At 45.1% G+C, this 13073-nt stretch overlaps 1 protein-coding gene across 2 annotated transcripts in view; it reads right to left on the bottom strand.

Moving 5' to 3' along the window:
• Nucleotides 1-4204: 4204 nt before the first annotated feature.
• ints9 (integrator complex subunit 9) overlaps nucleotides 4205-13073 on the bottom strand; it is a 67564-nt gene continuing 58695 nt past the window's right edge. For both annotated transcript variants that reach the window (XM_073051828.1, XM_073051829.1), the window contains exons 16-17: nucleotides 7647-7784; nucleotides 4205-5524 (exon numbers count right to left, since the gene is read on the bottom strand). In XM_073051828.1, coding sequence (XP_072907929.1) covers nucleotides 5348-5524; nucleotides 7647-7784 — 315 coding nt within the window. In that variant the 3' untranslated portion in view covers nucleotides 4205-5347. The remainder of the gene's footprint in view (nucleotides 5525-7646; nucleotides 7785-13073) is intronic.

Raw genomic sequence — 13073 nt, 5'->3', positions numbered from 1 at the left:
TCACTCCACTGTAATATTGGTACATCTGACTTTAGCTTCTCCTTCTCAAGTTTCAGGGTGAATTCAATCATATTATGATCTCTTTTCCCCTAGGGGTTCTTTTACCTTGAGCTCATTAATCAATTCCGGTTCATTGCACAGCACCCAATCCAGAATAGCTGATCTTCTGGTGGGCTCAAGCACAAGCTGCTCTAAAAACCCATCTTCTAGGCATTCTGGAAATTCCCTCTCCTGTAATCCAGCACCAACCTGATCTTCCCAATCTACCGGTATATTGAAATCCCTCATGAATATTGTAACACTGTCCTTTTGGCATGCGCTTTCAATTACCCGCTGTCATTTATAGGCCACATCTTTACTGCTGTTTGGGGGCCTGTGTACAACTCCCATCAGAGTCTTTTTACCCTAACAGTTCCATAGCTCTACCCACAATGGTTCAACACCTTCCAATCCTATGTCACCTCTAATGATTTGATTTCATTATTTTAAAACCAACAGTGCAATGCCTCTCCATCTGCCTTCCTGCCTATCTTTTTGATACAACATGTATCATTGGACATTAAGCTCCCGGCTATAATCTTTCAGCCATGACTCAGTGATGCCTAAAACATATCTGCCAATCTGCAAATTTCCTGCAAGTTCATCTACTTCAGTCTGTATACTATGCGCATTCAGATACAACACCTTCAGTCCTGTATTCTCCCTTGTCAAACCATCCAGTTGACTGCAATTTTGCCCTATCAACAGCCTCTCCTCTCTGCACATTGCCTGTTTGTAAACCAGCAACCTCATCTTCAGCACTATTATCCGCCTTTCCTACGATGCTTCTTGCATTGAAATACAGCCAGCCCCGGAGACCATGCTCAACTTTTTGATTCTTGACTTTGTCTGAGGACTTACCAACATCTGCCGTCACAAACTCTCCACTAACTGCTCTGGCACTCTGGTTCCCATTCCCCTGCAAATCTAGTTTAAACCCCACCATGCAACATTAACAATGCATTAGGATATTAGTCCCCTTCCAGTTCAGGTGCAAACAGCAGTGCTCAGTCAGGACAGAATGGAGAACTCTTCTGTGTTACAGGTGGAAGTGAATAATAAGAAAGGTACGACCACGTTAATGGGGCTATTTTATAGACCACCCAACAGTCTGAGGGATTTAGAGAAACAAATTTGTAGAGATCGCAGGCTGTTGCAAGAAACATAAGGTAGTGATAGTAGGTGATTTTAACTTTCCACGTGTTGACTGAGACTCCAGTCAATAAGGACTAGATGGGATAGAGTTTGTCAAATGTGTTCAGGAAAGTTTCCTTAATCAGTATGTTGAACTCCTAATGAGAGAGTGTGCAATACTTGATCTGCTATTGGGAATGAGACAGGCCAGGGGATAGAAGTTTGTATCGGGGAACTTTTTGCATCCAGTGATCACAATGCCATTAGTTTCAAAGGAAATAAGGAAAAAAGATAGGTTTAGTTTGCAAGTTGAAAGCTAAATTGGAGAAAGACCAATTCTGATGGTATCGGATATGTTCTGGCAAGTGTGGATTGGGACGGGCTTATTTCTGCCACGGTGTACTTGTTAAGAGGGAGGCCTTCAACAGTGAAACTCTGAGAGTACGAAGCATGTATGTGCCTGTCAGAATAAAAGGTATAGATAAAAGGTGTGGGAAACCTTGGTTTTCAAGAGATATTGAGGCCTTGGTTAAGAAAAAAAAAACATGCATAGCAGGTATAGGCCAAAAAAATTGAGGTGCTTATGGAGTATAAGAAATGCAAGAGAACACTTAAGAAGTCAGGAGGGCAAAAAGGCAGGAGGTTACCTCTGCAGACACGGTGAAGATGAATCCTAAGGGAGTCCACAGATATGTTAAGAGCAAAAGGAATTACAAGGGACAACGTTTTTCCTCTGGAAGATCAGGATGGTAATCTATGTGTGGAACCAAAAGATATAGGGGAGATCTTATACGGATTCATTTGTATCTATATTTACTCAGTAGACGGACACAGAGTCTATATACTCTGAGGCAAAGTGGCACCCGATACAGACTACAGAAGATGAGGTGTTTGCAGTCCTGAGGCAGGTTAGGGTGGATACATGCCCAGAGCCTGACAAGGTGAGCCCTCGGACCCTGGGGAGACAATTGCCATGACCTAGCAGATATATGAATCATCCTTAGCAATACCTGAGGTACCAGTGGATTGGTTTCCACTGTTTAAGAAAGTGTCTGAAAAGAAACTAGGAAATTATAGGCCAGTGAGCCTGATATCAGAAGTGGGGAAATTATTCAGAGGTACTCTAAGGGACCAGATATTTGAGTATCTGGATAGACATGGTCTGATGAAGGATAGTCAGCATGGCTTCATGCGTGGTAGGTCACGGCTAACCAATGTTATAGAGCTTTTCGAGGATGTTACTAGGAAAGTTGAAGAAGGCAAGGCAGCAGATGTTTTCCACATGGACTTCAGCAAAGAACTTGACAAGGTCCCACATAAGAGGTTGGTCAAGAAGGTTCAGTCGCTTGGCTTTCAAGATGGGGTAGTCAATTAGATTAGATGCTGGCTTTGTGGGAGAAGCCAGAGATGGTTGCCTCTCTGACTGGAGGCCTGTGACTAGTGGAGTGCTGCAGGGATGGGAGGGGTATAGTCCTGGTGCAGTTTGATGGAAGTAGGCAGTTTAAATGGTTCAGCACAGACTAGATGGGCTGAAGGGCTTGTTTATGTGCTGTTCTTTTCTATGACTCTAGAGATGTTCTTCTGCGCACCACTGTTGATAATATGTGGTTATTTAACTTGCCTTCCTGTCAGCTTGAACCAGTCTGGCAATTCTCCTTTGACCTCTCATTAACAAGGTTTTTCTTTTGCCCCGTAGGACTGCTGCCCACTAATTATTTTTGCTTCTTCAAACCATTCTCTGTAAACTCCAGAGGCTGTTGTACATGCAAATCCCAGGAGATCAGCAGTTTCTGAGATACTCAAACCACCCTGTCTAGCCCCAACAATCATTCCACAGTCGAAGTCACTTGGATCACATTTCTTCCCCATTCTGATGTTTGGTCTGTACAACAATTGAACCTCTTGACCATGTCTGTGTGATTTTATGCATTGAGTTGCAGCCATATAATTAGCTGATTAGATATTTGCATTAACGAGCAGGTGTACAGGTGTACCTAACAAAGTGGCCACTGAGTGTAAGGGAGCAGATGAGATGCTGCCATCTAGTGGTTAGTGGGAATCACCCATTTAGATGAGTAATCCTGCCGTTAGATCCACTTTGCATTAACTGATCTGACTAGACACAGGCTGTCCGCTTTGCCCAAGTCACTCTTTTGAAGCGCTGAGAATACTATTTATCAACATGTTATACAGCTTCATTGTAGCATTGCAGAAGCAATTCAACTGAACGTTGTGGACATGCTATGTTGGGTCTGGTTGCCCCAAGTATCTCCTTGGGTTGTGCTGGTTGTTAACGCAAAGGATGCATTTCACTGAATATTTCGATGTACATGTGATAAATAAATGTGAATCTGAATCTGAAATAACTTCCCCATTTACAGCAAAACAAAAGAGCTATTGGTAATGGTCAATCTTGACATGATAATGGTGATAGGATTTTCACTCAAGGGACAAACTGCTTGCTGATAATTAATCTAAGACAGCATTGAAACTGCAAACTTCCACTGGGAAGAATTCTTAGGACGGCAATTTTCACAATGTTAATTGGGAATTTATTAGCAGTGAATTAAAATATCATTCCTTCCATTATAAAATCACAACTGCTGAACTACAACAGCAGTCTGTAGGACTTTTCCCTTGAAGGCCAGTTTCACTTAAGTAAATTTTTTGTTGGATTAAGTTTAGCCAATGGTCATTCTGGGAAAATAAATACTGTAGTGTTTGTCTCCTAGCCCTTGCTCACTCAACCTGCAAGACATGCTCTCTCACCCAGGGGATCCTGGTGAATCCCCTCTGTAGCTTCTCTAAAGCTTCCACATCCTTCCTAACAGGGAATACACTGCTCAGAAATTCTGCCACTAACCCTGTTACACAGCAAAATGATTGGGTGGGGTGGGATGGGATGGGGGGGAGGGTGTGATCCTATTTGTTGTGCTAGATGTATTGCCACTTCCATGAATGAATACACAGCCTTTCCGTCGCTTTACAGAAAGTCCTTTTATATCTAAACATTAAAAACTTGATTCTGGTCTCTTAGCAAGAAAACTTTTTATGGAAACTGTACTTTAATACAAACACCCTAAGAAATATAGAAAAAAAAACACACAGCATATCAGACGACATCTGTGGGAAGAGAATGTAAGGTTTTGGGCCATAAACCCTTTTTCAGAACTGGGGGAAAAAGAGAAACCTAATCAGTTTTAAATTACAGAGAGCATCGGATTTGTTATTTCTCATTCCTAATTACTCCAGAAACAGTCTTTTACATTTTACTGTGAGGCAGAACTGATACAGTAAGGAAAACAGGATAGCTGTATTGCTTCATACACTTCGTTACAAGTTGGTTACCAATTAACCAGCAGTTAACCGCCGTGGGTTCAATCACATGATGAGCAGACTTAATGGGATGAATGTCCTAATTCAGCTCTTATGGGTTGATAATAAAAAAAGGACTACGGATGCTGGAAGAACTCCACAGGTCAGTCAGCATCTGTGGAAAGAGAAACAGATAACATTTTGTGTCTATGATCTATCGTTGGGCCCAAATCATTCATGGTATCTCTTTCTACAGATATTGCCTGATTGCTTAGAGCTCCCAGTAGTTTCTCTTTTTAGCTCTGCAGTTGGTTCATGTGACTTAATCACATATAGAGTCATAGAAAAATACAGCACAGAAACAGGCAATTCAGCCCATCTAGGCTGTGCCAAACCATTTAAAATGCAATGACAGCAGAGGAAGCCTGCAGCAGTGAAGGGTCCCCAGTTGTCTTGAATTCCATGCCACTGGGCCCTGGTCCTGATCTGTTAAGGACCGTATGGTGGCTGCCCATGCATCAGCGTCTCTTCGTTAGTCACAGTCACGCACAGGGCTTCTCCATTAAGGAAATCCACCCTGACATCCCAGTTACATGGATCCAGGTACAGCCTCTAGTCACCTGGGGACCAACAGACAACGTGATACTCCACTCGAATGATCTCACTCATACTACCGAGACAGATAACGGGAACTGTCTATGGAAAACACATTATCTAATTGAATGGTGGATCAGGCTTGAGAAGCTCGCATTCCCATCTGTGCACCCCAGCTGCTACTGACAAGTTGTACAGTGTTCCTGTGGGTGAGCCCCAAATCCAGAAGCCACTAAAATAAGTTACAGACAGGTCAGTACGTTGCTCATAACTTCTGTAGAAATTTGAGGACTAAATCGCGGAGTTTGGTCCGAAGTGGCTCGTTGTTGTCGCAGATTATGTGCGTCGAGTCTTCCTCGATTTGAATCAGCGTGTCTTCGGACTGAAGATGAACAATGTGTCCTTCTGGCGTGTCCTCAACCTTGACGTCAGTGATGCCATGCTACGGAGGAAGGACAGGAGAGGTTACTGCAAGTGGGGCATCTGCACCAGTGGGGCAAGTTCTCCCTTCTCCCTTAAAAGAAAAGGTACCGAGGTTGTGTAGTACTGGACTTTGCCCTGGGTCGCAGGATAGGAACACGGAAGTTTTATAGAACACTACAACACAAATCAGACAACTTTGGCCCACGACGTTGTGCCGACATTTTAACCCACTCCAAGATCAATCTAACCCTTCCACCCTACATAGCCCTCCAGTTTTCTATCATCCATGTGTCTACTGAAGAGTCTCTTAAATGCAAAAGTCTTAGGCACATACAGCATAGAACATTACAGCACAGTATGTGACCCTGAGCCCAAAATGCTGTACCGGGCTGTAGATACCTACCCCAAGACCAATCAAACCCTTTCCACCCACATAGCCCTCCATTTTCTTTCATCCATATACCTGTCTAAGAGTCTCTTGAATGTCCCTATTGTACCAGACACTCCCACCACCCCTGAAGCGCATTCCAGGCACCTCCCAGACTCTGTGTACAAAACCGGCCTCTGACATCCCCTCGATATTCACAGAACATAAAACAGTACAGGATGTTACAGGCCCTTCAGCCCACGATGCTCTGCTGACCTACGGAGCTGGAATGTGTGAAGACACTGGCGGGCTGCCTGAGTCTAACGCTTCCCTCCTGCACAGACCATAACTTTCCATGTGCCTGTCTGTGAGTCTCTTAAACGCCCCTAATGTATCTGCCTCAGCTACCACCCCCGGCAGGGCATTCCAGGTACCTACTGCTCTCTGTAAGCTGCTTGCCGTTGACATGTAAACCCCACCCCCCCGCCCTATACTTTCCTTCATTCACCTTAGAAGGATACCACCTGGTATCAGCTTTGCCGCCCTGGGGAAAGTATCCATCAAGACACCTCTCATCCTCCTTCTCTACAAAGAGAGGAGTCCTAGCTCATTTGACAAGACACGCTCTGTAATCCAGTCAGCATCCTGGTGAGTCTCCTCTGCACCCTCTCTGAAGCTTCTACACCCCCCGACTGATGAAGGCTAACACACCACACACCCTCTCCAACCCTATTAACTTGCGAAGTAACTTTGGATGTGGACTCCAAGATCCCCCTGTTCCTCCACACTGTTAACAATCCAGCCATTAACTCTGTACTCTGCCTTCAAGTCTGTCCTTCCAAAGTGAATCACGTCACACTGTTTTGGGTTGAACTCCACCTGGTTCTTCTCAGCCCAGCTCTGCATCCCACTCCAGCACCTTTACATAGCAAAACATCTAATCAGGACATTGACCAAAAGCTTGATGAAACTATCAGGTTATAGAGGGCAGCATAAAATTTGACAAAACATGGAACCTTATAGCACAGTATGTCCCACGATGTTGTGCTGACCTTTTAAATTCCTCCACAATCAATCTAACCCTTTCCTCCCACATTTTCCTATCATCCATGCACCTATCCAAGAGCATCTTAAACGTCCCTAATGTATCTGCCTCTACCACACACCCATCTCTCTCAACTCAGACACCCTACCTATATTTTTCCCAAGCACCTTAAAATTATGCCCCTTTGTATTAGCCATTTCCACCCTGGAAAAAAAACTCCATCTGTCCACTCAATCTATGCCTCTTATCATCTCGTACACTTCTATCAAATCATGTTTCATCCCCCTCTCCAAAGAGAAAATCCCTAGCTTGCTTAACCCATACTCATAAGACATGCCCTCTAATCCAGGCAACATCCCATACGCCTCATCAACTTGCGCTACGACTTTGAGGATGTGAACTCCAAGGTGCTTCCGTCCCTCCACACTGCCAAGATTCCTGCCATTAGCCCTGAAGTTCCAACCTCCCAAAGTGAATCACGTCACACTTTTTCTGGATTACCACTGCTCAGCATCCTGATAATATCCTACTCCAGCATCTTTATATAGCGAAACATCTCAAAAGAGCTGCATAACTAGGGCACGTGACCAAAACTTGACCAGACTATTAGCATTTACGGCAACATAACGTTCGATAGAGATAGAGAGCTTTTGAGAATAAATTCTGAAGTCTAGGTTTTGTCAGAAGTGACTTACAAGAACTGGCTCAGACAATACTATAGACGTTTACCTTCTCTAGACTCTGTACAAACTGATCAATGGTGATTGAACCACACAGCAGTGGTTTGGGAGGCTTGAATTCAGGGATTTCATCATTCATCCGTTTCCTCTTCTTGCCGGTTGGCTGCTGCACTGGCCTTGGAAGTGACTGCACAAAAAGGGCATTCAATTACAATTCCTTCAGTATAATGCAGCAATAGACCAGCAGAGATCGACTTGACACATCACCCAACTTCCTGAATGAATAAAGTGTAACCTGAGCTATTCCGTGCCAATTCCTCAGTCAAGCAAAGGAAGAAATCAACTACAGAGGTAAGGTTTTACCGGATGTTGAAAAGCCTGGATAGATTGGATGTGGAGAGATGTTTCAATAACAGAAGAATCTGGGATCTGAGGGCACAGCCTCAGAATAAAGGGATTGTTCTGAAGTAAGGAGGAATTTCTTCAGCCAGACGATGGTGAATTTGTGGCATTCATTGCCACAGAAGGTTGTGGAGGCCAAGTCATTGGGTGGATTTAGAATAGGTTAGATAGGTTTTTGATTAGTAAGGGTGTCAAAGGTTACAGGGAGAAGGCAGGAGAATGGGATTGAGAGGGATAATAAATCAGCTATGATGGGATGGCAGAGCAGACTCAATGGGCCTAATTTTGCTAAGCCTTATGGTCTTATAACAACGCGGCAACACACTACATTAGTCAGGGCTTCATAAATTATTTACTATTTCAAATTTAAATATACTGTAATTACTAATACCTATAACACACTCGAGCCTCTGAGGAGGCAGTAACAGCCAGAATACTGAAAGGCCCAGAGTGGATATGCAGAGGATGCTTCCAAAGTGGGAGAGTCCAGGGCCCATGGGCACAGCCTCAGAATAAAGGGACGCACCTTTAAGATTGAACTGAGGAGGGATTTCTTTAGCCAGAGGGTGGTGAATCTGTGGAATTCGTTGCCACAGAGGGTTGTGGAGGCCAAGTCAATGGTAGAAATTGACAGGCTCTTGACTGGCAAAGGGCTACAGGAGAAAGCGGGAAAACAGGTTTAAAAGAAATAAGCTATGAATGAATGGCAAAGTAGACAGAATGGGAGAAATAGCCTAATTCTGCTCCTATGTCTTCTGGTCATAATGTTTTTTTATTTCACAGCGCCAGCATCTGCAGCCTCTTTGATTTTCATAAGCTGTAAAATTAAAGTTCATTTCAAAAGTCAGGTTGACATAATGATGAAATGTCTGAGAACACTTGCATGTCAACGACTACAGTCAGTGAGTTTAGATCATTCTGAGGTATTGCTGTTGATTCCATCATTCAGGCTAATGGAGCGAAGGCATTCGAGATAACGATTCGCTTTATTTGTTACACCTACATTGAAACATCCAAACACATAGTGAAATGCGTTCTTTGAACCAATGACCAACACAATCCCAGAATACGCTGGGGGGCAGCCCACAAATATCACCACGCTTCCTCCGTCAACATAACATGCCCGCGACTTACTAAAGTGCACATCGGAAACCGGAGCACCCGGAGGAAACCCATGTGGTCACGGGGAGAACATACAATCTCCTCACAGACAGTGGCAGGAATTGCCACTGGTGCTGTCAATCATTATGTTAACTGCTATGGAACCATGCTGAATGAATCAGAAGGTGGAGAAAAAGGCCATAGAACTAAAAGAGAGACCTACAGAAACAAATCGCATTTCACAACTTTTAGGGGATTCCGAATGCTTTCCAGTCAACAACCTTCCCTTAAAGAGGAGTCCGTAGAGCATCGTAGTTTACCAACATCTCCAGTGGTTCAAGAGGACAGCTCATTACTGCCCTCTCCAGCCCAGTTAAAGATGGGCAATTAAATGCTGGCTCAACCCGTGAAACTCAAATGGATTTGGAAAAAGTCCCTCTGGCAGGGTAGGAAAACACGATAAGAAATTGGTGCACAGGAAACTCTCATAGTCTGCAGCAGTATCCACTCAATGGCCACTTTATTAGGCACACCTTTACACCTGCTCAAATGCAAGTATCTAATCATGTACAGCGGCTCAATGCATAAGAGCATGCAGACATGGTCAAGAGGTTCAGCTGTTGTTCAGACCCAATATCAGAATGGGGAAGAAATGTGATCTCCGTGATTTTGACTATGGACCGAATGTTGGTGCCAGACAGGGCGATTTGAGTATCTCAGAAATTGTTGATCTCCTGGGATTTTCATGCACAGCATTCTCTAGAGTTTTCAGAGAACGATGTGAAAACAAACAAAATCATCCCGTGAGCAGCATTTCTGTGGGCGGAAACACCTTGTTAGTGAGGGAGGTCGGAGGAGATTGGCCAGACTGGTTCAAGCTGACAGGAAGGCAACAGTAACTCAAATAGCCACGCGTTACAACTGTGGCGTACAGAAGAGTAGCTCTGAATGCACAGTGTTTCGTACCTTGAAGTGGATGGGCTACAGCAGCAGAAAGCCACACTGGTACTCCTGTACCTGATAAAGTGACCGCTGAGTACTTTAGTGATGTAAACTGAGAATACTTACTGACTAGGTGGTCAGGAATATTTTGCTCTCCTGCAGCCTGTGCTATGGGAGTTTTTAAAGCCCTTGCAAAAATGCAGACTGGACCTTTGGTTACCCACATCAGTAACTCAACCTCTTCATTCAGTTTAAAACGCGTCCTGAAGCAGCTCTTTAAAAGTGCATATGAGAAGCGACAGACAAATGCTGGAGGGACTCAGCAGCATCTATGGAGAGGAATAAACAGTTGCCGTTTCGTGCCAAGACACTTCATCAGGACTGAAAGGTCTTGGCTTGAAACGTCGACTCCCTCTCCATAGATGCTGCCCGACCTGCTGAGTTCCTCCAGAATTTTGTGTGTGTTGCTCTGGATCTGCAGAATCTCTTGTGTTTATGAACAGCACAATTACTCACCAAGTGACTTTGCCCATTTCCAGTGTTGTTGGTGGCTGGGCAGGCAAGGGTTTTGAGAGTCGACAGACAGAGGGAAAAAGCTAAAGCATGTGGCTTGTGCATTTTGTGCTCGTTTATTGTTCATTTATTTATTTATTGAGACAGAATGGAACAGACCTTCCAGCCCTTCAAGCTGCACCGCCCAGCAAATCCCAATTTAACCCGAGCCTAATCACAGGACAGTTTACAATGACCAGTTAACCTACCGACCAGTACACCTTTGGACCAGGGGCGGAAACCCACGCAGTCACAGGGAGAATGTACAAACTCCTTACAGGCAATGGCGGGAATTGAACCTGGGTTGTCTGTTGTGCTATTCACTACACTACTGCGCACTGCCTCTATCTCCTCAGAAGGCTAAGGAAATTTGGCATTTCCCTAATGACCACTATATATTTTTTTACAGATACACAAAGAAAACATTCTGATTAGATGTATCATGGCTTAATATAGCCACCACTCTGCTCAAAATTGCAGTTCTGAACACAGCCCCCCCACCCTCCAGAATCTTGGATTGTTCTCCCTTAAGACAGACAGACAGACATACTTTATTGATCCCGAGGGAAATTGGGGTTCGTTACAGCCGCACCAACCAAGAATAGTGTAGAAATATACCAATATAAAACCATAAATAATTAAATAATAATAAGTTAATCATGCCAAGTGGAAATAAGTCCAGGACCAGCCTATTGGCCCAGGGTGTCTGACACTCCGAGGGAGGAGTTGTAAAGTTTGATGGCCACAGGGGAATGACTTCTTATGACGCTCAGTGTTACATCTCGGTGGAATGAGTCTCTGGCTGAATGTGCTCCTGTGCCTAACCTGTACATTATGGAGTGGATGGGAGACATTGTCCAAGATGGCATGCAACTTGGACAGCATCCTCTTTTCAGACACCACCATCAGAGAGTCCAGTCCCACCCCCACAACATCACTGGCCTTACGAATGAGAAGCATGAGAGGGAGAGACAGAGCTATTATCATCATTCTGTGCCGTATCGTATGACAGTGACGACCACGGTCTTCCATCTATCTTTAATCTGAGAAGTAGTGAAGGGAAATTGCCTGTGGAGGAACTCCCCCACCCCCACTCTCACTTTCCTCCTCATCCATGAATATGATTGATCTTGGAAAATTCCCCCACAGAAACGGCCCGCCACTGGGCAGCATCCCCACCAGATGAGTGACCCCAGCCCCCAGGAACACTCTCCAGAGAGTGGAGTGGCTGCACAACCAGGACCTGGGACACGCACGACCATCCACCAGCCGCTCCCAGGGCCCCACATGACCCCGATGGGGCGCCGGGTGGCTAAGCAGGTGCCAGATCCCACCCAAGGGTGACTTGCAGACCAGCGGAGGGAAGGAGTGGCCCACTTCTCCTCGGCAGAGATACATCTCCACCACGTGACTCAACAGAGATGGTCAGAAACTTTTTCCCAGGGTTGAAATGTCAAATGTTCAGAGCTGCACACACACTAGAACGCTGGAGGAACTGAACGGGTCGGGCAGCATTTGCGAGTGAACGTATCGGCCCGATACCCTTCATTGGGACTGTCATCACTGACTCGTCACTGTTCAGTACAGATCGTGCAGAGAGTGACAGGTGCCTGGAACCTGCAGCCAGGACTGAGTAGCAGAGCCAGGATTTCAGAAGCTTTTAGACGGACACGGTTATGAAGGGAATGGAGGGATGTGGATGAAACACAGTTTAAAGTAAATTTATTATCAAAGTACATGTATTTGGGATGGCAGGGTGGAGATGGGTCTCCACCAAAGGAGGTTTAAGCCACTCCTCCCCACCAGGCAAGGTGCAGCACACGCCCAGCTACAGCCACGTAAAGCCACGGGAGCAGGTGGCGGACATTCGTACCAGCAGCCAGTGCACACCGCAAGTCCTGGCCTGGTGACCACCAACGCCAGGCAAGGCCGTCCCTGAACAGCACCGACAATGGCCAGGGTCACCGACGATGGCCGGGTCACCGACAACGGCCAGGGTCACCTGCTGCACAAAGACTCTGCCCAAACTGCCTCCGCAGAAAAACTTGCCAAGAAACAATCCCACGTCCATGTTGTGTGACACGGCACACAACAAACAAACATGCACATCACCATATAAACCCTGAGGTTCATTCCCATGCGTGCTTTCACAGTAAATACGGGAAACACAATAGGAGCACATCTAGCAAAAATTCACCGGGCTACATCTTTATTCCTGGCAATTTATGAGAATAAGTGGTGACTTTATAAAAGTGTTTATAAAGGCTGAGATAAGTTGGATGGTAACAGGCTTTATTCCACACCCCCCCACTCCCCCACCCAGTCAGGCCTGCACAGGCAGACCCTTCACATAGAACATTACAGCACAGTACAGGCCCTTTGGCCCATAATGTCGTGTCAACCTTTTAACCTACTCCAACATTAATCTAACCCTTCCCTCCTACATAGCCTTCCATTTTTCTATGAAAAGAGTCACTTA

Source organism: Hemitrygon akajei, chromosome 7 (genome assembly GCF_048418815.1).
Source record: "Hemitrygon akajei chromosome 7, sHemAka1.3, whole genome shotgun sequence".
In the NCBI taxonomy this organism is placed as follows: Eukaryota; Metazoa; Chordata; class Chondrichthyes; order Myliobatiformes; family Dasyatidae; genus Hemitrygon; species Hemitrygon akajei.
Note: the sequence above shows the minus strand (reverse complement) of the source record. Positions and strands in the feature narration are given on the sequence as shown.